Raw genomic sequence first — 27,119 nt, forward strand, 5'->3', positions numbered from 1 at the left:
AATGGGGTCTTAATACTGAGGTTTAATCTTAATGTCTTGTTTTAACTGTTGACATCAGACAGGTCACACCAGGTCTTTGACCTCAGTACAGTCCTGGTTGCCTCTATGATGAGCGGCATTGCACCATTCGTGAAGAATCAAGTGATCATCCCTTTCATAACACAGTGGTGTTTCAGTCTGACTCACAGTTTCTAGTGTCTTGCATCAGCTGAGTAATAGAAAGGGAGGCGGCTAACAAAGGGGAGGCGAGAGAACTTCATGGACCCATTTAATATAGCTTTTCACCAGGGCACCCTTCAGGTAAACAGCCTAACTACACCATTGAGGTGTAGAATCTAGAGAAAACACAGACAAAAATAAAGACAAACAAAAATAAATGTAACAACTTTTTATTTGTGTGTGCCATAATATACAAACTGGATCTGTACATAAATATGTGGTACTTCACCCTCATTTTTTTAATAGAATTAACAATTTTTTTAAAAGGAAAACAATCGTTGCATCCAAGGTAGAGAATACGTGACACTTGTTGGTGCTGGACTAAAACAGTCTGAACAACAGGTGATATATAATTGAGTGAAATTAGAAACCACTACAAATCTATAAAAAACCAGAAGCATTACTTAGATGCAAAAATCAATGTACAACATCTGATCAGCTCTTTTCATATTTTGGTTCAAATAGTCATTTTTACCTCTGAGTGCACACATAATACCATATGTGCAACAAAAAGAGCACATTTAGTTGCCCCTCTTAAATAGTTTTAATGCCGCGTTCACATGCTAGTTGGAAATAGGAAATTCAGAAATGTCCAACTTGCTAACTGGTTGTAGATACACGTACCGCGTTCAACCAGTTAGCAAGTTGGAAATTCCAGAGTTCTGAAGCAGGTGAATGAGGCATAAATGAGCGAGTGATTTCTCTGCGTCATTCTTTCTAACATGCAATAACTTGACACTTTATATGGTCAACAGCAGACTTGAACAAACAAATTCAGCAATCAACACCTTTCCCTATTCATCATCTAGATATCAAAAGTTGTTTCAAGGAGTAGCACCAAATCAAGTTGATTTACCTAAAAAGTTGTAAAACCTTGGGGTGTCATGGAAAGGTACTCCAAAAGTAGTTCCACTAGGCACTGTGTTTTACCCCTTCATAAATCAGAAACAGTAACGTAAGGGAGAAGACGACAGAAAAAGACAACCTCAGACACAATTGCCAAATAGGGCAGTTTAAACATAGCAGCACAAAGTGGCCGCTTTTTAAACAATAAGCATAATCAAAACACACAAAGTAGTCACTCTCTTTGGGAGAAATGGCTGACTATTCCTCAAAGACACTCAAAATGATCAATAAAATCTCAATCATTGGAGTAGTTCTGTGAGAGAGTGGAATGGTGTCTATACTGTATGAACTATACTGACCTGAGTAACTAAAGCACTTGAAAAGTAGGTAGCAACACCATTCGTTGGTTAGTCGGGCTATCGTGAGGCATTGCTGCGAGTTACAAACATAATTCTCAAACTGTGCCAGAGGAACTTTACTGGGGATGAATGTCAGCGAGATCATTGGCCATCTTGGCCAGTTTATCACAAGGTCAAGTTTTACCCATACATCACAAGCTAAAAGGAAATGCCTCATCATAAAGTGCCAATGTGAACAACATATTCAAACATGGTATAAGAGGACTTTTATCACTTTCAGCCAGGCACTGTGCAGGTCATACAAACCAGATGATGTGGGATTATGAAGTTGACAGAAGAGGCATCACAATTCTAACCTCTGACATCCTAGTAGCTGCAATAGAAGAAAACTCACATCGATCTGCCATCAGTCAGTCCTGTCTGTATTTTTAGTTTGTAAACATTCCAGACATCTGGTAACAGAACTCAGTGACTTTTCAGGTGATAAATACAGGCGTCTCGGTGTGTGTGGACGCACCTGTGTACTTGTGTTTCAGTACACAAATGTATGTTTGAGTGAGAGGAGAGTGTGTGTAAGCACTTCACCCAGAGGTGTGAATCAACTGTGTTTAAGGTGACTGCTGCTTTACACTCATTTCCATATTTACTATTGGATAGATCTCTGTGCCTTTTGTAACCAGGTCTTCCTTACACCTCAACCTCACCGTGGTGACTGTTGCTAGGTGACACAGGAGACAAAATATACTTCCCTCATTAGTTTCTAGAAAAGCAAAAGAAAACAATCGAAATAGCAGTTCTTGAAAAGGCTTGAGAAAAGGTTTGGTGACAACAAGGCTTTGGAAAAACAAAGTAAAAGACAAAAGTTGAGGGAAAAGTCAGTTCTTTGCTGAGATGACAGGAGAGGGGCTTTGGAAGAAGCAGGAAGGCTGAAGATGACAGGAGAAAGAGACGGAACCCTCTCCTCCGATGTTCTAGATCCTGGGATCTAGCTGGGACGGCTGTGGTTCTCCTGTTCCACTGGGCGGTTCTGGATTCTAGGCCTCGTCCTCCTCCTCACTCTGTGAGGGCTGTGACTGGGAGACAGGCTGCAGCTTGGTGACCTGGCCGATGCCTTTGGTGGCTCCCTCTCTGAACAGCAGCTTGGCCCCCACCTTCAGGTACTCTGGGTGCTTAATGAATTTAAAACACACCACCGCCTTCTCACCTGTCCTCAGCTCCTCCTGTGGTACACAGATAGATGGATTAGTAGTTTCATGGAAGCCTTGTATTAGTTTCACAGAAGAAGACTTGTATAGAATATTATCACTATGTTAACACTTCACAACTATTCATTCTACAAATCCTTCAAACTAGTGTTGACACGATACCAGAAATATTTAAGTGTGTTAACTTTTGTGCAGCATGAGAGGGGAGCTAACATGATAAATCCCAGACTCCCAGTGCAGGCTAGCAATGAGTAAGGGGGGAGCAGGCAAGGTTCACGCTATAATAAGGGGTAGGGGGCGTTGATAGACAGGCTTGATCCGTGAAGTACCGAAAGTAAAAAAAGATACTAAAACATGAAAAAACATTTGGTACTGTATCGAAAAAGTACCGAAGTTTCGGTATACCGTGCAACACTACTTAATAAAATGTTCTGTCTGTGACTGCAGGGTTTCTCCAGACAGAGAGGATTGTGGAACGGTGGAGGACTGACCTTGCCGTGCACAGCCTTCACAGTAGCAGTCTGTCTGATGTTGCCCACGTGCACAGTGACCTGGAAGCCCTTGTGGAAGGTCTTGGCGTGGAATAGCAGCACGATCTCCGCCTCAAACAGCCAACAGATAGTGGGGTTCATCTCTGGACTCACCATCACCATACCCTGGGAGGAAACACACAGGAAGTACAGTTATTAAACACAATGAAACAGAACAATGGAAAATATGTTGATATTAGAAATTTAAGGCAAACACTACTGCATAAACCACGATGGACAGAGACGTACAACTCAGTTTCAGCAGCTTGGGTGACATACAAGTACACACAGTTTGAGCGTCTCACCTTGCGTAACAGCGAGCGGTCGAAAGCGTCCAGTGCGAGCGTGGCGGCCTGGCCGGCCCTCAGTACCCTGCATGCTGAGCGGTTCCTCTGGATGCTGCACACTGTCAACTTGAGGAACTGACCGGAGTCTGTAGGACCCACAACCAGCTGCTCCCCCTCACGACAGATACCACTGGATGGGTGGGGAGAGATGGATGAGAGTTTGACAGATACCAATGGAGAGAGGGGGGGGGGGGGGGGGGGGTTGACAGATACCAATGGAGAGACAGAGGGGGAGGAGAGTTTGACAGATACCAATGGAGAGACAGAAGGGGAGGAGAGTTTGACAGATACCAATGGAGAGACAGAGGGGGAGAAGAGTTTGACAGATACCAATGGAGAGAGAGAGGGGGAGAAGAGTTTGACAGATACCAATGGAGAGAGAGAGGGGGAGAAGAGTTTGACAGATACCAATGGAGAGAGAGAGGGGGAGGAGAGTTTGACAGATACCAATGGAGAGAGAGAGGGGGAGGAGAGTTTGACAGATACCAATGGAGAGACAGAGGGGGAGGAGAGTTTGACAGATACCAATGGAGAGAGAGAGGGGGAGGAGAGTTTGACAGATACCAATGGAGAGAGAGAGGGGGAGGAGAGTTTGACAGATACCAATGGAGAGAGAGAGGGGGAGGAGAGTTTGACAGATACCAATGGAGAGAGAGAGGGGGAGGAGAGTTTGACAGATACCAATGGAGAGAGAGAGGGGGAGGAGAGTTTGACAGATACCAATGGAGAGACAGAGGGGGAGAAGAGTTTGACAGATACCAATGGAGAGAGAGAGGGGGAGGAGAGTTTGACAGATACCAATGGAGAGAGAGGGGGGGGGGGGGGGGGGGTTGACAGATACCAATGGAGAGACAGAGGGGGAGGAGAGTTTGACAGATACCAATGGAGAGACAGAGGGGGAGAAGAGTTTGACAGATACCAATGGAGAGAGAGAGGGGGAGAAGAGTTTGACAGATACCAATGGAGAGAGAGAGGGGGAGAAGAGTTTGACAGATACCAATGGAGAGACAGAGGGGGAGAAGAGTTTGACAGATACCAATGGAGAGAGAGAGGGGGAGGAGAGTTTGACAGATACCAATGGAGAGACAGAGGGGGAGGAGAGTTTGACAGATACCAATGGAGAGAGAGAGGGGGAGGAGAGTTTGACAGATACCAATGGAGAGAGAGAGGGGGAGGAGAGTTTGACAGATACCAATGGAGAGACAGAGGGGGAGGAGAGTTTGACAGATACCAATGGAGAGAGAGAGGGGGAGGAGAGTTTGACAGATACCAATGGAGAGAGAGAGGGGGAGGAGAGTTTGACAGATACCAATGGATGGACAGTTAGCCATACCACCACTACATGAGAGAGAGACACAGAGAAATGTAATAAGACAAAGAGGGAAGGTCAGACAGATGCTACTCTACAAGGAGAACTAGATAAGAAAAAGGAACATGACAGAGAGGAGAGGACAAGACACTGAGGCTCCTATAACAGTGCACTGACCTGTATAGAGTTCCTCCCACCACTGTCCCCACATCAGGCACTGTGTAGATCTCATCCACCTACAGGGAAAGCACACACTGTCAAAACACACATTTACATTATTGCTATTCATTTACTGTGTGTGTGTGTGCGTGTATGTGCGTGTGTTACCTGAAACTCAGTGAGCTGTTGCATGAGCTCCTCCTGCTCCTTGCTGTTGCTGAGTGGGGGGATGATGTTGAAGAAGACCTTGAGCAGATTCAGACTTTCCCCAGACACACTGGACACGGTGAAGATGGGAGTGATGCTGCACAGGAAACAGCACCACCAACGTCACATGACCAGGGCTATGACAACGCACACCATGACCAACATCAAATGACCAATACAATGATATGACGCTAACATTATGGCTGGAACCCTGTGTGGCTGTGTACGTGCAGTACATTAAGTACTGATCATGACACTGCACGTGTGTGTGGAGGATTGACCGTGACAATTTATTGTTAAAATGAGAGGCCGCCTGGATCTTTCATTTAAATACGCTTGCTCCTTTCGGTCTCAACGTAGACTTGATCTGAAGCCATTCTTGTGATTGTGTTTTTGATATTCATTGTAAAATGTTTGTTGGCCTATGTAGCCAAATTGTATCTATGCTCGTATGTTTTCCATTCATGCTTTTTATATGTCCTATTTATATCTGTCATATTTATATCTGTATATCTGTCATATTTATATCTGTATATCTGTCATATTTATATATCTGTAATATTTATATCTGTAATCAAGCCACACCCAGCCATGATTACAGACACCTGTGTGTCCTTTCAAAGTATATAAGCTAGTGACCCGCAGTGTGTGTAATTATACCTTGATGAAGACAGCTTGTCTGTCGAAACGTTGGTTATTAAATTATTGCATCCGAGCTCCTAGTGTGTACCTGGGTGACTGAGCGAATTGCTGTGCGGCCGTGACGGCATCGTCAGCAGTGGACACCACCAGAGGCACCTTGTTGCAGCCGGGCTGTTTGAGGATGCGCTCTAGCTGCCGGACCGTGCGCTCCACCGTGTCGCGCTTACACAGGTCCACCTTACTGACCACAATGAAGATGGGTACTTTCAGAGCCATGGCCAGACCCAGGTGCTCCCGTGTTGTACCGGCTGGATGGGGCACAGAGAGAGGGGGGGCGCAGGTTACTACGAGTCATGTCCATACATTTCATTGATGTGTCAACACAGATCTCTTAACACTCTTTAATCATATAGTATGTTATCAAGTGTTCTGTATGGTGCAGCTTTTGGCTTATATCACGGATTCAAAAAGCATGCATTCTGAAGCTTATTGATATCCATGTAGTTAAGTACAGTGTTGGGGTGCCAGCAGATGAGACTGCTTATCTAGAGTTTAAACCCCATAGAAAGAGACTGGGACATGAGGCCAGGTTAATAACATCAGGTAAACAAGCCATGACGTAGGTTATGACTGTTATGTCATGGGGGAAAAAAGTGTCCAAAGGTGAGACCAGATAAACCGAGAGCCCAGTGACATAATCACACTTTGACACAATCTCAACAATTTCAGATCCCCGGCCATCTGATATGGATATAGCCTAAAGTTGTATACATATTTCACAATAACTTTGACCCTAGCCATATGTTGGCTACCTCAAAGTTGATGAGGTCACTGTGCATGTTTTTTTGCTGGGTGTGACATTTAGAAGGAACGTGAGAGAGTTGAGTGACTGGAGAATTCCGTCACATGCTACTACACGTGGAGTCAAATCATCACGGTCTGATTCCATTAGATAATCATCACATAGGAACCCATTTAAAAAACTAAAAACACACACTGCAAATGTAATTAGCTTTCTGGAGCCAGACGGTTTGTACACAGTCATACGCTTCTTGTCACTCACTGAACAACAATATAAAACGGAACAATTTCAAAGATTTTACTGAGTTAGTTGATATAAAGAAATCAGTCAATTTAAATAGATTCATCAGGTCCTAAATCTATGGATTTCACTTGACTGGGAATACAGATGGTCACAGACACTTAAAAAAATAAAATAAATAGGAACGTGGATCAGTTTGTAGTGTGCAGCGCGACACATCGAGTTGATCAGGCTGCTGATTGTGGCCTGTGGAATGTTGTTCCACTCCTCTTCAATGTCTGTGCGAAGTTGATGGATATTGGAATACACGATCATACACGTCGATCCAGAGCATCCCAAACAAGTTCAATGATGTCTGGTGAGTATGCAGGCCATGGAATAACTTGAACATTTTAGCTTCCAGGAATAGTGTACAGATCCTTGCAACATGGGGCCATACATAATCATGCTAAAACACGAAGTGATGGTGGAGGATAAATGGCACTACAAATGGGCCTCAGGATCTCATTTCGTTATCTGTGCATTCAAATTGCCATTGATAAAATGCAATTGTGTTCGTTTTCGTAGCTTATGCCTGCCCATACCATAACCCCACCATTCACGACATTGATTTTAGCAAACCACTCGCCAAAACGACACCATACACATGGTTTGTGGTTGTAAGGCCGGTTGGCTGTACTGTCAAATTCTCTAAAAAGTTGTTGGAGGTGGCTTATGGTAAAGAAATTGACATATAATTATCTGGCAACAGCTCTGGTAGACATTCCTGCAGTCAGCATGCCAATTGCACGCTCCCTCAAAACATGAGACATCTGTAGCATTGTGTTGTGTGAATTTTTTATTATTTTTTAAATCACACATTTTAGAGTGGCCCTTTGTCCCCAGCACAATGTGCACCTGTGTAATGATCATGCTGTTTAAATCAGCTTCTTGATATGCCACACGTCAGGTGGATGGATTATCTTGGCAAAAATAAATCTATGCTCATTAACAGGGATGTAAACCAAATTTGCGAGAAATGTTTGTGCATAGGGGATCTTTTATTTCAGTTCATTAAACATGGGACCAAAACTTCACATGTTGCATTTTACTTTTGTTCAGTATAGTTTAAACAAGAACTACAAAACCAGATAAGGAGAGACTATAGTTGAGGGAGAAACAGACAGTAGGCCCTATTGCAGAGAAAGCATAAGGACACAAAAAAAGAGAACGAGAAGAGGAAAGCAAGATGGAGCATGTACGAGAGAGAAGCTACAGAGCGTGGGTGAGGGAGCGAGAGTGAGAACTTCAGTGGGTGTAGCCTACTGTGTGACACTAAAACATCACCTCAATCATCCTGTAGTGTGTGTAGAAAAAGACTGCTGCTGACAAGTAAACAAAACAACTATGCTTATGCTCATAAGAATAATCTTAAGGGCATCTTCATCAGTAGTTCTTGCCATTGAAGAAAAACCTGCCATTTCTGTATATCAACAATATGTCTGTATCCTAAGCCAGTGTCTCCCCTATATTCATTTAGCAACAGTGGCCAAACACTGCTAAAATCTTTCCACCACTGCAAAAAATGTCAATATTTATACAGTGACAAGCTTTGAAATGGATAGTCATTAGCTCAATGACTGGAAGTCTATGGGAACAGCTAGCATGTCATTGCGCTGACACTAGTACCAAAGCACCCCCCGGTGGGTGAGATGTAAGAGATGTATGGCTGGGTCTGGATATAGGCCACAGAGAGGTCAAGGGCACTGACCCAAAACTGTCTGGCGGGACCGAAATAAACGTACCCTCTCAGCTGAGACAGATTGTATTTGCATGCTGGCAAACCAAACATAACTTACACTGTCTGTATGTGTGTGTTAGGGGGCAAGGCAACATGGTGTCATAATGAGCCAACCTCTTCCTCTGCTTTTATGGGCCCCATCAAGAGGCATGTCTTGGCTCAACATGATGCCTCAGAGCTCTGTAAACACCCCACCTCACTGAGTGGAAAGTAAGTGTGTGTGCATGTACTAGCAAGAGAGGCATGCCTTGAATAGCCTGCAGCTTCACCGATCAGCTGATCCATGTCTGTGTGTCACTGTCAAATCAAACTTTAATTGTGACATGCTTCGTAAACAACAGGTGTAGACTAACAGTGAAATGCTTACTTAAGGGAGAGGTGAAGCTGGTTGAGAGAATACCAAGAGTGTGGAAAGCTGTCATCAAGGCAAAGGGTGGCTACTTTGAAGAATGATTCCATGTGTGTAATTTCATAGTTTTGATATCTTCACTATTATTCTACAATGTAGAAAATAGTAAAAAATAAAGAAAAACCCTTGAATGAGTAGATGTGTCCAAACTTTTGACTGGTATTAACACCAGCTAACTATGTGTATGTGGCCAACAAAATTTGATTTGATTTGTGAGTGTGTGGGTAGAGTCTAGTGAGAGTGCATAGACAAAGATAGAGTGTTAAAAATACATTTAAAAACAAAGGTCAATGTAGATAACCAAATAGCTACTCGGACTAACTACACTGAAAAAAACTTATCCCAGAAATGTTCCATACGCACAAAAAGCTTCTCTTAAATTTTATGCACAATTTTGTTTTAAATCCCTGTTAGTGAGCATTTCTCCTTTGCCAAGAAAATCATCCACCAGACAGGTGTGGCATATCAAGAAGCTGACTGAACAGTATGATCATTATTACATAGGTGCACCTTGTGCTTACGACAATAAAAGGCCACTAAAATGTGCAGTTGTGTCACACAACGCCACAGATGTCTCAAGTTGAGGAAGCATGCAACTGGCATGCTGACTACAGGAATGTCCACCAGAGCTTTTGACCGAGAATTGAATGTTCACTTCTCTACCTTAAGCTGTCTCCAACATCATTTTAGAGAATTTGGAAGTATGTCCAACTGGCGTTGTGTGGGCAAGTGGTTTTCTGATGCCAACAATGTTAACAGAGTGCCCTATGTGGCAAAGGGTTTATGGTATGGACAGGCATAAGCTATGGACAACGAACACAATTGCATTTTATCGATGGCAATGTCAATGCACAGAGATACCGTGATGAGATCCTGAGGCCCATTGTCGTGCCATTCATCCGCCGCTATCACATGTTTCAGCATGACAATGCATGGCCCAATGTTGCAAGGATCTGTTCACAATTCCTGGAAGCTGAAAATGTCCCAGTTCTTCCATGGACTGCAAACTCAGACATGTCACCCATTGAGCATGTTTGGGATGCTCTGGATCGACAGCGTGTTCCAATATCCATCAACTTCGCACAGACATTGAAGATGAGTGGGACAACATTCCACGGGCCACAATAAACAGCCTCATCAACTCTATGCGAAAGGAGATGTGTCACACGGCATGAGGCAAATGGTGGTCACACCAGGTACTGACTTATTTTCTGATCCACGCCCCTATTTATTTTTTAAGGTATCTGTGACCAACAGATGCATATCTATATTCCCAGTCATGTGAAATCCATAGATTAGAACCTAATTTATTTAAATTGACTGATTTCCTTATATGAACTGTAACTTAGTAAAATGTTTGAAATTATTGCATGTGGCATTATATTTTTGTTCAGTATATTTAGCAGTCTTATGGCTTAGGGGGTAGAAGCTGCTCAGGAACCTTTTTGTCCTCGACTTAGCGGGCCGGTCCCCTTCTTATCCAACATTAATGCTTGACTATTGATAGTTTTCTATATCTGGGCCCATAGCATATATGGGCCAGATTCTCCATGGCCTTTTGGCAGGTCACACAGAATACACCAGACTAGGCCTATTCCTTACACAGATCCATTTCTCTGTTTTATAATTAAAGTCTGGGCTCTGACGTTGCAAGGCGTGTCTGTCTGTGTGTCCCATGGATGGTCCTTATACCTGACCCATATCCCCCAGGACATTAGTCTGACTTCAAAATCACTACCTGGCTGGGCCAGTGAAACGGAGGGAGGTGGTATGGCAGGCAGACAAGTAAACACATGGCTGAAGGTCACTTTTCAAACAAACATACCTGTGTCTGGTTACTAGTTATGCAAATGTAAAATTAGAGTATAAAGACAGCTCAGGAATTTGGGACATTAGACTTACAATATTTCCATGGATAAATCGATCAATGTTTTGATCTGTTTGATGGACTATTTTGACCAACCAACATACAGTACAGGAACGTAAAATCGGGCCCCTTGACGTTTTCCACATTTTATTACGTTACAGCCTTATTCTAAACTGGATACCATTTTCTCTCATCAATCCACACACAATACCCCATAATGACAAAGTAAAAACAGGTTTTTCAAAATGTTTGCAAAAAATAAATAAAAAATACCTTATTTACATAAGTATTCAGACCCTTTGATATGAAACTCGAAATTGAGCTCAGGTGCATCCTGTTTCCATTGATCATCCTTGAGATGTTTCTAAAACTTGATTGGAATCCACCTGGGGAAAATTCAATTGATTGGACATGCTTTGGAAAGGCACACACCTGTCTATATAAATATCCAACAGTGCATGTCAGAGCAAAAACCAAGCCATGAGGTTGAAGGAATTGTCCGTAGAGCACCGAGACAGGATTGTGTCGAGGAACAGATCTGGGGAACAGCACCAAAAAATGTCTGCAGCATTGAATGTCCCCAAGAACACAGTGGCCTCCATTTTTAAATGGAAGAAGTTTGGAACCACCAAGACTCTTCCTAGAGCTGGCCGCCCAGCCAAACTGAGCAATCGGGGTAGAAGGGTCTTGGTCAGGGAGGTGACCAAGAACCCGATGGTCACTCTGACAGAGCTCCAGAGTTGGAGAACCTTCCTGAAGGACAACCATCTCTGCAACACTCCACCAATCAGGCCGTTATGGCAGTGGCCAGACAGAAGCCACTCATCAGTAAAAGGCCTGCTTGGAGTTTGCCAGAAGGCACACAATAACTCTCAGACCATGAGAAACAAGATTCTCTCATCTGATGAAACCAAGATTGAACTCTTTGGCCTGAATGCCAAGCATCAAGTCTGGAGGAAACCTGGCACCATCCCTACGGTGAAGCATGATGGCAGCAGCATGGTGGTGGCAGCATCATGCTGTGGGAACGTTTTTCAGCAGCAGGGACTGGGAGACGAGTCAGGATCGAGGCTGAACAGAGCAAAGTACAGAGAGATCCTTAATGAAAACCTGCTCCAGAGCGCTCAGGACCTCAAACTTGGCGAAGGTTCACCTTCCAACAGGACAATGACCCTAAGCACACAGCCAAGACAACGCAGGAGTGGCTTCGGGACAAGTCTCTGAATGTCCTTGAGTGGCCCAGTCAGAGCCGGACTTCAAAAAAACTTTGCAGCGACGCTCCCCATCCAACTTGATAGAGCTTGAGATGATCTGCAGAGAAGAAATGGGAGAAACTCCCCAAATACAGGTGTGCCAAGCTTGTAGCGTCATTCCCAAGAAGACTCAAGGCTGTAATCGCTGCCAAAGGTGCCTCAACAAAATACTGAGTAAAAGGGTCTGAATACTTAAATTAGATATCATTTTAATATACATTAGCAAAAATGTCTAAAGACCTGTATTTATGCTTTGTCATTATGGAGTATTGTATGTGGATTGATTAAATCGTTTTTTTTGGGGGGGAGGGGGGTTTACTCTGTAACCTAACAAAATGTGGAAAAAGTGGTCTGAATAATTTCCCAATGATGTAATTCAGAAGAAATCATACAAACTGTCTGCACAAAAGCAAATCTCATGCATTTTAACTCAGTAACGGAAGAGAGCCCGTATTCACGGTGAAAGGTGAAAAGTTTCCACCTGTCACTGTTCTGGGAGAAATAGAGGCAGGGTGAGGCATGTCAGCATGGCCGAGCGGTCTAAGTCACTGCGTTCAGGTCGCAGTCTCCCCTGGAGGCGTGGGATCAAATCCCACTTGACACTAACATTTTGGTTAACCCTCACAACTAATAGGTGAACAAATGAATAATGTTGTTACAACAACACAGCCTAAAGGTATTCAATAATCCTGGAACCCAGAACCAGCCATGATGTCGGGAAAGTTATGAACAAATCTGCAAGTAGTGAGCAAATTAATACGCTTGTCAAAAGAGCACTTAAAAGGAGCAGTAGGTAAGCTTTATGGGTGACCTGAACAAATTCACGTAGAAATTAGAGTTCTTGATCTGTCATTCTCATTGAAAGCAAGGGGGCAAGTTTTGTTTTTGCTCTTTTTACCCAGCTTCAAACAGAAGAAAATATTATATTTTTGTTTATTGAATAGATTTCACAGCAATTTAGACAGTACAAGGATTCTCTGTCAAATAAACTAAAATTAGGCGAACCAGTCGAATTTTAGCAACCAGGAAATGGCAGAGCGATTTCTGCCTATTGTAGTTTTAAGCAGAGAGGAGAGGCAAAGCGAGAGGATTTCATCTTGTCCAAAATCTGTCTGCATGACATAAGCCCTTTATTGGTCTATGAGAGTGCCGAATTACGTGATGCTTATTTGATCTAATAGACGTTCCATAATGTTTAGGCTATTACAAAAGTAATGACATAAGTGGATGCACCTGGCATTCTGGCAACTTTGAGAAAAACTACTAAGTTGTGCTGGTTGTTCACAAGCGTATCTGGCCTCTCATTGGCTAGAATGGTACCACCTGATCTCGCCTGCCTTAATCATTGAGGACATGTATTTCTATTGTTAGAGCGGTCACTCCGTTTATTTTGTCAATATAATAGATCATCTTTGCCCTAAGGTATTCAAATCATCTTAGAACCCAGAAGCAGCCAATGGCGTCTGACTGTTAGACATGTAGGTGAGTTAGGAGGAAAGATAAGCATGTCAGGATGGCCGAGCGGTCTAAGGCACTGCGTTCAGGATGCAGTCCTCCCTGGAGGCTTGGATTCAAATCCCACTTCTGACAACATTTTGGTTGTTCCTGGCAACTAAGAGTGCAAATAAATAGTGTCATACTAAATACCTATTGTAAATGTAGGAGTAACAGCCAAAACCTGAAACAGGGCAAGAGGCTTTAACTTGGCAGGCTGCCTACATTCCCCTTGAGGAACTCAAGCTCACTCTGATATCCAGGCAGTAAAGTATGTTGTTGGCAGACAAGCAGATACCACTGCTTATCTATAGAGTTAGAAACCCAGAGAGAGGGAGTCTTGGTAGGGTCGTGACTGTTCGATATAACAGTTGCACATTAAGCTAAACATGTCAGCATGGCCGAGCGGTCTAAGTCACTGCGTTCAGGTCGCAGTCTCCCCTGGAGGCGTGGGTTCAAATCCCACTTGACAATTTTTTTTTAGCTCATCCTGGCAAATGACAGAAAATGGATAGTGTTATAATAAAGGAAAAAAGTAATGAGCTATTCAGTAAACACTGAAAGATAATCTCTAAATAAAGAAAAAAGGCTAAGCAAGGGTGTTGATTTGATTTGTGTGTCAGCTTCCTTTCTTCGCTCAGATTTCAGCTACGTCCCGATGAAGCTATTTTAGACTGTCTCCTCTTCCTCAGTCATGACCACTGATCTGGGAGGACTTGAAAGGTGAAAGCAATATTAAGGACACCTATCCAGTCCCTTCAAGTATTAGTACAAAGGAACAGAAAGGAAACAAGAGCAGAATGCCTTTGAAAGCCTTGGGACAGTGGTGAACTTCAAGAATCGGAACCTTTCCTGTAGTGTCAGCACTGACATCCCAAGTGTCTGCTTATTAACTCAACAGGTGTCCGTCCTTTGGTGATCTACAGACCAGCATCTGTTAGGGGGCTCAGAGGAACGGCGGTTAGTCTGGGACTTGATTTGATTTTGACTGGGGGAGGGGGCGGCAGGGGTAGTCTGTTACATAAGCCCAGACGGCAGTGCGTTTTTGTTTTTTTGCAGTGTGTTTGTACAGCCGTACTGCCCAGCTTGGAACATAGCTCGCCTGCCAGCTACAGAAGAGAGAGAAGAGGGTTGGACTTGAGTAGATTGGAGTCAGATTGTGCAATACTCCTGCTTAGGGCTGTCCCCTACTAAATAAAATCTTGGTCGACCGAAAGTCTGTTCTTCCGAACAATCGATTGCTCAACATTTTTAAACGTATATTTTCCATATATAAAAAACACAGTATGCGCTTTAATAAAATCAACTATTTGTATTGAACTCGTCTGATACTTTAAACAGTTTGAAGCCTCAAGAGGGCACCAGAGATCTAGATAACCAGAAGAAGAAAAATTACTTAACCAGACTGAACTATTTTCCTCCCACTCCTGTTGGCTTTCGCAATTTCTGCCATTACTCTCCTGAAGTTGCCGGTAATAGGCTACACGAGGAGTCTGCAACCTTTCATGTGGAATGCCAATTTATTTGACAATTTCTACCGAGATGCATGACAGTTATGGTTTTCAAATGCACATTTTCGTTAAACAGTTTCGTTTAATTTATAATAACATCTTCATATCTCAAAATCATTCATATGTGGTTAATCAAAATTCTATCCAAATGAAAATGGTACAAACCTAAAAAGTAACTGAATGCCGTTGCCAACTATGTAAAAATAGCCGACAAAGCGAACAAATAAAAACATTCCAGACTGTAGTTAGAAAATATTCAGATTAAAAATAAATTTCCTATGAATCACCTTATTTCAGACAGGCCATGTGTAGCCAAACTTGAAACATTGTATCAACTATTAACTAGGGCCAGCCCAAAGCTTGCACTAGCAAACTTGCAACATTGTATAAAATATTCTGGGACCTCAGTTTCCTGAGCCAGTGAGCACAGGACAGACACAGCTGTAGGATATTTGCACAATGGATAAGAAGCAGTGCTTGATTTGGGCAGGAGCTCAGAGCTTGGTACCGGAACTTCAAATGTTCTACTGCTTGAGTTCCTGTTCCTCTTATAAAATATTAGCTCAAAAGTATTGTGGAGCTCCTGCACCTAAATAAACTCAGCAAAAAAAGAAATGTCCTCTTACTGTCAACTGCATTTATTTTCAGCAAACTTAACATGTGTAAATATTTGTATGAACATAACAAGATTCAACAACTGAGACAAACTGAACAAGTTCCACAGACATGTGACTAACAGAAATATAATAATGTGTCCCTGAACAAAGGGGGGGGGGGTCAAAATCAAAAGTAACAGTCAGTATCTGGTGTGGCTACCAGCTGCATTAAGTACTGCAGTGCATCTCCTCCTCATGGACTGCACCAGATTTGCCAGTTCTTGCTGCGAGATTTTACCCCACTCTTCCACCAAGGCACCTGCAAGTTCCCAGACATTTCTGGGGGGGTGGGGGGGGGGGGTGGCCTTAGCCCTCACCCTCCGATCCAACAGATCCCAGACGTGCTCAAATGGCCATGGCAGAACACTGCCATCCCTGTCTTGCAGGAAATCACACACAGAATAAGCAGTATGGCTGGTGGCAATGTCATGCTGGAGGATCATGTCAGGATGAGCCTGCAGGAAGGGTACCACATGAGGGAGGAGGATGTCTTCCCTGTAACGTACAACGTTGAGATTGCCTGCAAAGCTCAGTCCGATGACGCTGTGACCACCCACCTCCAAAATCGATCCCGCTCCAGAGTACAGGCCTCAGTGTAACGCTCATTCCTTCGACGATAAACACGAATAACTGTGACCTTTAGGAGGCATAACCTGCCTTGGACAAGCACAGAGGCACAGCATTCATGTAAACCAGGGGTAGGCAACTAGAATTAGCCGTGGGTTGACAATTGTTTTGCTAAAAACTTTGGGAGAGCAAAAAAATATAATCACAGGTGGGCGGTCTTGGCCTGCGGGCAGCCTGTTGCCGACCCCTGACGTAAACCAACAAAAAGAGATTTTAACAAACAACCACAGAGTCTGGGTCAAGTGTAGCAGTCAGACTCACCGATGCCCGTGTTTGCACTGACCACCAGCATGGCAAAGTCTGGGCAGTAGCTGGTCAGGCCAAAGATGGTTGTCTTCAGGTACTTGTGGTGGCCGGCCAAGTCAATGAACGTGATCATCTTAGAGGCACTCTCACATATCTCCTCTGCTGTCCGCGACTCACTGTAGTTCACCACCTGAGGGACACAAGAGGTCAAAGGTATATAAAAAAAAAAATAATCACAAGCCAACCTATCTAGTCCTTTCATCTATTAGTGGTTATGAAAAAGACATTTGAAAGTTTGGGACATGGCCAGTCCTTTCCCTCACCTCTCCTTTGCTGTTGAAGCCGAGAATCTCAAAGCTGATGCTGGAGGTGCGTCCTGTCTGGATCTCGTGGAGGTGTCTGAAGAGGTTGAGTCTGGCCCGGCCTCGCCCGTTATCCAGCTCACCCTGTGTCAGCACACCTAGCAGGGTGGACTTTCCTGAATCCACATTACCCAGCACAGCCACCCGCAGGTCCAGGAACTAAATACAAAAACACACGTATAACATAGTATGAATGTTGACCTAGTCACACATAGCCAACTTATCAGCAAATGTTGTAGTAGTAGTACGACAAGTAGTGACTCTCACTGTTTACAGCCAATGTAAACACACTTAACAGCTTATGAGCTTCTCATGAGGTCACTAACCTGCTGGTCGTCTGGCACCTTCCTTATGAGAACCTCAGCTATCTTACGAGGGATATCAGCATCGTGGTCCACCTCTCTCTCTCTGAGAATGGTGATGTCAGCCCCAACCCTTCAAGTCAAAAGTAAATGAAGAGTCAATTGCACATACAACATCGGCACAGAAATACTTCTGGTACAAGAATTGCACAAACAATTTCATCACATCTTTAAAAAATGGAGTATACGAGAAGGCTGGCAGGGCTCCAGAGTGGTGCAGCGGTCTAAGACACTGCATCTCAGTACTTGAGGCATCACTAGACACCATGGTTCGAATCCAGGCTGTATCACAACCGGACGTTATTGGGAGTCCCGTAGGGAGGCGCACAATTGGCCCAGCATCGTCCGGGTTTGGCCAGTGTACGCAGTCATCGTAAATTATAATTTGTTCTTAACTGACTTGCCTAGTTAAATAAAGGTTAAATAAAAAAACATTTAATCTAAACAGTTGGTGTGTGGGTCGTACTTCTCTGCCATCCTGCCTAGGGTCTTTAGCGATGACCTCAGGTCTTCCTCTGATAGGCCCACCAGCATGCCGTTGTCATCGACACCAATCTGATAGACAGCTTCACCACGCCCCTCCTGTAGACGCCATTTCATCTGTGTGGCCAGGTGTTCAAAGCGGTATTGCGTGGGGTCGATCAGCTTCAGCTGTAGAGGGGGAGAGGAAGCTGAGACTAAAGAGCTGAAGGAATGGTATGGCTAATTCATGGCTAACGCCTCTGTTCAGGCCAATTAATGTTTCTAGTTTGCATTTTGCAGGTGGTGAAAATAACTAATACTGTAAGTAGGATGTCTTTGTACATTTGTTTGGAGGCAGCAGCTGCCCCTGGTCCTATAAATGACAGTGCTAATCCACTGTGGTAGAACATGAACATGTTCGGGACTATTCACTGCTCTTTGGTCATAATACACCTTTACATACAGAACAGAAGAGTGAAACAAAGCTACATCCAGTCTTTTCCACTAGCGCCGGCTGTCGGCTAAACAGCCGATTACAGGCTCATTTTCAGCCAGCTACTTTTTCCACTTTAACTAAGCTACTTTCAAAAAAGTCAACCGATCCCTCTCCCGCTAGAAGAAACATACATCTTTCTAGCAATCTATTGACTTTAAACATCAGCTATCTGAGCAGCTAACCGATCGCTGCAGCTGTACATCGTCCATCTACCTACCACATCCTAATATTGTTTTTATTTACTTTGCTGCTCTTTTGCACACCAGTATCACTACTTACACACCATCATCATCTGCTCATCTATCACTTCAGTGTTAATCTGCTAAATTGTAATTACTTTGCTACTATGGAATATGTATTGCCTTAACTCCTCATGCCATTTGCACACACTGTATATGCTTTCTTTTTCCCCCTATTGTGTTGACTGTACACTTGTTTATTCCATGTGTAACTCTCTGTTGTTGTTTCTGTCGCACTACTTTGCTTTATCTTGGCCAGGTCGCAGGCCTACCTGGTTAAATAAAGGTGAAATAAAATAATTTAAAAAAAATAGGCGCTTGTCACTCACAAAGCGAGCGATGACAGGAAAAACTGCTTTGTCTCGCCTTCAGATACGTGTGTGCAGTGTGATTTGTCTGCACTGTGGTTGGTTGAAGTCAAATTTCTTTACATGCAGGGGGAGAGCATGATGTTTCTTTATCTTCTCTGTGAGTGAATTTCATTTTACTTGCATATACACCTATACTTTTTCAGTTCGCAAGGTGTAAAGTATGAGCATATGTGCAAGTTGTGGTTTATACCAAAATAAATAGCTGCCATAGCGAAAAGTACAGTTGAAGTCGGAAGTTTAAATACACTTAGGTTGGAGTCATTAAAACTAGTTTTTCTATCACTCCACAAATTTCTTGTTAACAAACTATAGTTTTGGCAAGTCGGTTAGGACATCTACTTTGTGCATGACAAGTCATTTTTCCAACAATTGTTTACAGACAGATTATTTCACAGTATCACAGTTCCAGTGGGTCAGAAGTTCACATACACTAAGTAGAATGTACCTTTAAACAGCTTGGAAAATTCAAGAAAATTATGTCATGGCTTTAGAAGCTTCTGATAAATCATGTCAATTAGCGGTGTACCTGTGGATGTATTTCAAGGGCTACCTTCAAACTCAGTGCCTCTTCGCTTGACATCATGGGAAAATCAAAAGAAATCAGCCAAGACCTCAGAAAAAAAATTGTGGACCTCCACAAGTCTGGTTAATCCTTGGGATCAATTTGGTACGAAAAGTGCAAATCAACCCCAGAACAACAGCAAAGGACCGTGTGAAGATGCTGGAGGAAACAGGTACAAAAGTGTCTATATCCACAGTAAAACAAGTCCTATATCGACATAACCTGAAAGGCCGCTCAGCAAGGAAGAAGACACTGCTCCAAAAACGCCATAAAAAAAGCCAGACCACGGTTTGCAACTGCACATAGGGACAAAGATCGTACTTTTTGGAGAAATGTCCTCTGGTCTGATGAAACAAAAATAGAACTGTTTGGACATAATGAACATGGTTATGTTTGGAGGAAAAAGAGAGAGGCTTGCAAGCCAAAGAACACCATCCCAACCGTGAAGTCGGGGGAGGCAGCATCATGTTATGGGGGTGCTTTGCTGCAGGAGGGACTGGTGCACTTCACAAAATAATGGCATCATGAGGCAAGAAAAATATGTGGATATATTGAAGCAACATCTCAAGACATCAGTCAGGAAGTTAAAGCTTGGTCGTAAATGGGTCTTCCAAATGGACCCCAAGCATACTTCTAAAGTTGTACAAAATGGCTTAAGGACAACAAAGTCAAGGTATTGGAGTGGCCATCACAAAGCCCTGACCTTAATCCTATAGAAAATGTGTGGGCAGAACTGAAAAATCATGTGCGAGCAAGGAGGCCTACAAACCTGACTCAGTTACACCAGCTCTGTCAGGAGGAATGGGCCAATATTCACACAACTTATTGTGGGAAGCTTGTGGAAGGCTACCCGAAATGTTTGACCCAAGTTAAACAATTTAAAGGCAATGCTACCAAATACTAATTGAGGATATTTAAACTTCTGACCCACTGGGAATGTGATGAAAGAAATAAAAGCTGAAATAAATAATTCTCTCTACTATTATTCTGACATCTCACATTCTTAAAATAAAGTGGTGATCCTAACTGACCTAAGACAGGCAATTTTTACTAGGATTAAATGTCAGGAATTGTGAAAAACTGAGTTTAAATGTATTTGGCTAAGGTTTATGTAAACTTCCGACTTCAACTGTATTTCTGCGTTTTGTTTCATAGTGGGTAGCTAATCACACAAAGAACCATATAAAATCAGTATGATTTCTAATTTCTATGCAAACAACTACGTAGAGTCCCATATAACCCACCTTACATGCAGCAACAGTGCCTGGGGCATTGCGTGCACTGAGTGAAGTGCTGAAAGATTAATTTTTAGAACCGCACCAGCATAGAAGTTTGTGGAATTTAGCCGGAAGTCTACTGAAGTTTGACTTAGTCCTTGTGTTTCTTGGCTTTTTATCATTTTGTTCACACACACACTAGATTGTTATCCAATGTTTGTTTGATCTTGATCCACTGCTACTAGCAAAGGGATGTCAGAGAATCTCATCTATCAAAGAGACGAATCACACCGTTACAACTAGAGGTCGACCGATTAATTAGGGCCGATTTCAAGTTTTCATAACAATCGGAAATCTGTATTTTTGGGCGCCGATTTGCCGTTTTTTTTTTACACCTTTATTTAACTAGGCAAGTCAGTTAAGAACACATTCTTATTTTCAATGACGGCCTGGGAACGTTCTGCCTCATTTTTAAAAAAATAAATCGTCATCGGCTTTTTTGTCCTCCAATAATCGCTATCGGCATTGAAAAATCATAATCGGTCGACCTCTAGTTACAACAGTAAGGTGTGATTAAAGCCCGCCCTTAAAGTTTCAGCTGAATATTTGTCACACCCAAGTGATTCAAATATTTGAGAGCACATTGTCCTTTATTGAGCATGGAAAACACCCCAAAACTTTTATTCATTTACAGTGTTTGCCCTATATTTTCAGGATGGTAAAACGTTCTCAGTGTAACGTTTGTGTAAAGTATTCAGATATAAAGTACGTAGAACTAACAATCACCAAAATAAAAACTAAACAGTCAGGGGAAAAAAATAGCATGTAAAAAGTGCTGGTCCCTCATTTCATGAGCTGAGATAAAACATCCCAGAACTTTTCCATACACACAAAAACCTTATCTCTCTCAAATGCACAAATTTGTTTCCATCCCTGTTAGTGAGCATTTCTCCTTCACCAAGATAATTCATCCACCTGACAGGTGTGGGATATCAAGAAGCTGATTAAACAGCATGATCATTACACAGGTGCACCTTGTGCTGGGGACAATAAAAAGCCACTCTAAAGTGTGCAATTGTCACAAAACAAAATGCAACAGATGTCTCAAGTTAAGGGAGCGTCTAATTGGTACGCTGACTGCAGGAATGTCCACCAGAGCTGTTGCATGTTCATTTCTCTACCATAAGCTACCTCCAACGTCATTTTAGAGAATTTGGTAGTACGTCCAACCAGCCTCAACCACAGACCAGGACCTCCACATCCGACTCCTTCACCTGCAGTGATAAACTAGGGCTAGGCTATTCACTTGTAAAGTAAAGCTTAAATATAGACAACCAATGATGGAGGTAAGATTATTGGAAACTGGTAGGCCTTCCATCAGCTGACAACTGCTATTCTCCAGTAATGAGTGAGCAAAGGTGTGTGTCATGACACATGTATAACATTGTATTTCAGCTTACCTTGTACTCTATATTCCCCTCTTCAGCCTGAAAGAGAGGAGAGGACAGCATTGTTATGTTGGACAGAAGAGAACTGAGACAAATGGTACCTAATGTTCTCTAAAAATGCACAAAGAACCCCAATCTGACTGAAAGAGCAGTATCCAACAGTAAATGAATGAGTGGGTGGTTGGAAGAACTTTAAAGCTGCTACATTGTTTCAACTAGCCATAAAAGAGTCTACATGCAAATAGAACTGTAAAGTGATGCAATGTTGGCTTAAATTGCTCTTTGAGTAGAGATTGTGATTATTGTGTTAACTAAAGACCACATACCACAAAACCCAACAATAAAGTGCTTCTCGCGCAGTTGGCGGTAAGTGCACCCGATTCAGCTGCCCTGAGGCTGGGTAGGCGAAGTGTTCCCATTTTGTACCATCTCATGTGTCTGAAGGTACAAATCAAGTGCACTATAGGCCTATCGCTGGCTGGCTCAGATTAGTGTCGGCAGTAACGTAGCAGGCATAAAAGAAAGCTATAGCAAAGTTGATGAGCAAACGGTGAGATAAAAAGTGTTTCAACATTAATAGTGAGATACTCAATGAATACAGCAAAGAGCTGCTGTTTTTTTTATGAGCAAGTTCATGTTTATTCTTAATCAGCACAGTCACTTTTTATTCAACCATAGAATTGGTGTTCTTCCTACATCCACTTGCGCTATAACCAGCACTGCAGCTGTAATGAATGAGTAGGAATGTGTATTGATGGGTTTGCGTTGTTATTATTAGCAGTTTGTGTCTTTTGATCAAGGAATATTTCACGTTCTCTGCTCATAAGAGTAACATGAATTTGTGCACGAGGTAGAAATAATTCGGTGCGACTCGAGTTTCAATCAGCTGGAAGGCTGTTGCTTTTTGGTCAGTGTCAGCAGAGGAAAGGCAGGTGGACCCTTAGTCTGCTACTCTCTACCTCCACTGAGACTGACCATCAGTCCAGTAAAATAAAAACAAAAAGCAAAATATTGAAATGTATTGTTGCATAGGCTTACATTTTTTAAGCCATGTTAATAAATAAATTACAAATCTGAGCGGTAGATCTCAGCTTGCATTTTTACTCAGAAAGTGATCTTGACTCAGAAACGGTTGGTGACCACTGCCCTACATAAATGGGGATTCTAAATGGCCATGGCAGAACACTGACATTCCTGTCTTGCAGGAAATCACGCACAGAACGAGCAATATGGCTGGTGGCATTGTCATGCTGGAGGGTCATGTCAGGATGAGCCTGCAGGAAGGGTACCACATGAGGGAGGAGGATGTCTTCCCTGTAACGCACAGCGTTGAGATTGCCTGCAAAGCTAAGTCCGATGATGCTGTGACCACCCACCTCCAAATTAATCAGCTCCAGAGTACAGGCCTCAGTGTAACGCTCATTCCTTCAACGATAAACGCGAATCCGAACATCACCCCTGGTGAGACAAAAACGCGACTCGTCAGTGAAGAGCACTTTTTGCCAGTCCTGTCTGGTCCAGCGACGGTGGGTTCGTGCCCATAGGCGACGTTGTTTCCGGTGATGTCTGGTGAGGACCTGCATTATAATAAGCCTACAAGCCCTCAGTCCAGCCTCTCTCAGACTGTCTGAGCACTGATGGAGGGATTGTGCATTCCTGGTGTAACCAGGGCAGTTGTTGCCATCATGTACCTGTCCCGCAGGTGTGATGTTCGGATGTACCGATCCTGTGCAGGTGTTGTTACACGTTGTCTGCCACTGCGAGGACGATCAGCTGTCCGTCCTGTCTCCCTGTAGCGCTGTCTTAGGTGTCTCACAGTACAGATATTGCAATTTATTGCCCTGGCCACATCTGCAGTCCTCATGCCTCCTTGCAGCATGCGTAAGGCACGTTCACGCAAATGAGCAGGGACCCTGGGCATCTTTCTTTTGGTGTTTTTCAGAGGCAGTAGAAAGGCCTCTTTAGTGTCCTAAGTTTTCATAACTGTGACCTCAATTGCCTACCGTTTGTAAGCTGATAGTGTCTTAACTACCGTTCCACAGGTACATGTTCATTAATTGTTCATGGTTCATTGAACAAGCATGGGAAACTGTTTAAACCCTTTACAATGAAAATCTGTTAAATTATATGGATTTTGACGAATTATCTTTGAAAGACAGGGTCCTGAAAAAGGGACGTTTATTTTTTTGATGAATTTGTTTCAGAGATATATACACACACACAGCAGCTCAAGTTAAAATCAATGGGAAATAAAGCTAAAAGACTAAGTAATAAACTATAGCTAATTATTATGTGAGGAGGTTCTATTCTATCAAAATCTCTCAATCTCTCTGGGGGAGAAAGCAATTCATCAGTTCTGCAGATGATTTCAGTGGCGTCTGCCTTTGCTTCAGTCCTCTACACTCAGCAGGCGAGGCAAGCCGTCCCTTTGCTATTTACAAACACAGCTGTTCCAGATTTTTTTAGCTACCTAACGTTAGCTAGTCAACAAACCATTGAAACCAATTATACAATATATTAAAAGGGAACGATCTGGCTAACTTGGCTATAGTAGTTTTACTGCAACTATTCAGTTCAATAAACAACCAACGTTGCTACATAATGTATTTTGTAGAGCTAGTTAACATAGCTAGTTAGCTTTAGCTACTTCCTACGTGTCACTGCATCTGTAGCCAGGAAGCTAGCTAATAGTGTAAAAATGACTTTCTGCTTGCAGACACTTGCTTCAAACGGGCAGTCAGTTCACAAGAACTTCAGACAGAAGATGGTTACAAAAATGTTTCTGGACAATATGCATGCATACAAGTATGTTATGCACAAACTAATTGTAAGAGTTTTTATAAAAAATTTGGCGGGTAATAAACTTGCAAGCCATTTCTCTTTGGTCAGCTAACTAACGTTAGCTAGCTACAGTACCACCCAATTTGCAGGCTACGGAAGCATATCTGCTTACCTCTGGGGGTAGATTAGCCGGGGGAAGATATGGGGGGTTATTGCTTGGTTTGGAGTTTCGGGATGACCGACTCTTTGCTTTTTTGGCATTCTTCAAACACTTTTTAGAACTCATTCCGAAGCCATTCCCCGAACTAACGTTAGATCCAACTCCTTGGCAACCAGACTTCTGCCCGGAACCTGATCCAAAAAGCTCTGATACCCGCGAATCCATTACTTCGGAATCGTGTGTACGCTAGCTATGCACGATTTGAAATAGAAAACGTCCTAAAACCGAGACATTCAAGCGTATTTTTAACGGGGAGCGTTTCAAAAAAATGTTTTTTAAAAATCGATAAGAACAACTCAACTGCCAGCTGGTTAGGGTTCCTGCCCACCAACAACAAAGTGGACAATAACAACTCCGCGTCGTTGACTCGTTTTGAGTTGACAGCGGATCTACGTCAGACCTATATTATTCATATTTAAAGTGGCTTGCTACGTCAGTATATTTTATCAATACAAAATATTTGTGCTTGTTCGACATTGCAGCCCACAGTGCAAGCGACTTCCGACTGATTGATCTACAAATCAACTTGCATCATAAATAATGACTAAATATTATTTTTAGATCATTCAGTCAATAACAATTTACACATTGTAGGCTACATCACGGTTTTAACACGGCCAAAATTAGCTACTTAGAGGTGTATTCATATTACCTATATTTGAAGATGAAGTAAACTTTTAAATAACTTTCCAACTGATTGTGTAGCAATACCATTTGTTAGAAATATTGAGTTAATACAAGTGAAGATATGCATTTTAACCTAACCAATAGGCTAAACTTCATGAGGTTACGTTGTTACTACTGGGAACAACTTGTATGAACATGTAAATTGTTCAATAGTACCTATGAACATGTATATTGTTCAATAGTACCACCATGTGGTCATACACAAAAAAATATATTGGCTTTTGGGGAGGTGCATCTGTGACAGCTAAAAGTTGCACACTATTTCGTTTTCCAACAGCAAGGTTCAGTGCAACATGGCAGTGTTGCCATTGTTTATAAAAGTTTTCCTTTGTAATTTTGAAATAAGCATGTATCCAACCCTCATATCACACACAAACTGTAAATATGGTACACATAATATGGTACATTTATAAGGTACAACCATCTAAAATAAAATGTTATTTGTCACATAGACCTTACAGTGAAATGCTTACTTTTGAGCCCTTAACCAACAATGCAAGGTTTTAAAAACTCCCGAGTGGTGCAGCGATCTAAGGCACTGCATCTCAGTGCCAGAGGTGTCGCTGGTTCAATTCCAGGCTGTTTCTCATCTGGCTGTGATTGTGAGTCCCATAGGTGGGTGAACAATTGGCCCAGTGTCTTCTGGGTTTGGCTGGGGTAGGCTGTCATTGTAAATAAGAATTTTTTCTTAACCGACTTGCTTAGTTAAATAAAGGTAAGAAATGTTTGCTAAATCAACTAAAGGAAAAATATTAACACAATAAAACAACAAGGCTATATACAAGTGGTACAGAGTCAATATGCCGGGGTACGGGTTTGTTGAGGTAATTGAGGCAATATGTACATGCAGGTAGGGGTAAAGTGACAGTGCATAAATAATAAACAGAGAGTAGCAGAAGTACATCAGCATGATGCAACAGGAACCAGGATTTGTCGGACCAGGCAATGTTTTCCACTCCACAATTGTCCTGTGTTGGTGAGCGCATGCCCATCGGAGCCGCTTCTTCTTGTTTTTAGCAGATAGGAGTGGAACCTGGTGTGGATGTCTGCTGCAATAGCCCATCAGTGACAAGGACATCTCGGAACACAAGTTGTGTGTTCCGAGATGCCGTGTTGCACGCGGCTGTTGTACTGATATATTTGGGCTTGAAGTGACAAATCTTTTCCTATGAAATTATGTGTACATTATTTTTTGCCTACGTTT

The 27,119-nt window shown here is 42.6% G+C and overlaps 1 protein-coding gene across 1 annotated transcript; it reads right to left on the minus strand.

The window, feature by feature from the left end:
- Positions 1–373: 373 nt before the first annotated feature.
- Positions 374–25,609, minus strand: LOC129836341 (GTP-binding protein 2-like). The gene is made up of 12 exons (XM_055902386.1): positions 25,181–25,609; positions 22,240–22,266; positions 17,899–18,083; positions 17,397–17,505; positions 17,032–17,229; positions 16,724–16,898; positions 5,912–6,131; positions 5,143–5,278; positions 4,993–5,051; positions 3,465–3,636; positions 3,121–3,285; positions 374–2,644 (listed from the first exon to the last, which is right to left on the minus strand). The coding sequence occupies exons 1-12, from the start codon at positions 25,391–25,393 to the stop codon at positions 2,459–2,461; spliced, it is 1,845 nt and encodes a 614-aa protein (XP_055758361.1). The 5' UTR covers positions 25,394–25,609; the 3' UTR covers positions 374–2,458.
- Between the last annotated feature and the right edge of the window lie 1,510 nt (positions 25,610–27,119).

The sequence above is a fragment of the Salvelinus fontinalis genome, chromosome 37 (assembly GCF_029448725.1).
Source record: "Salvelinus fontinalis isolate EN_2023a chromosome 37, ASM2944872v1, whole genome shotgun sequence".
Taxonomy (NCBI): Eukaryota; Metazoa; Chordata; class Actinopteri; order Salmoniformes; family Salmonidae; genus Salvelinus; species Salvelinus fontinalis.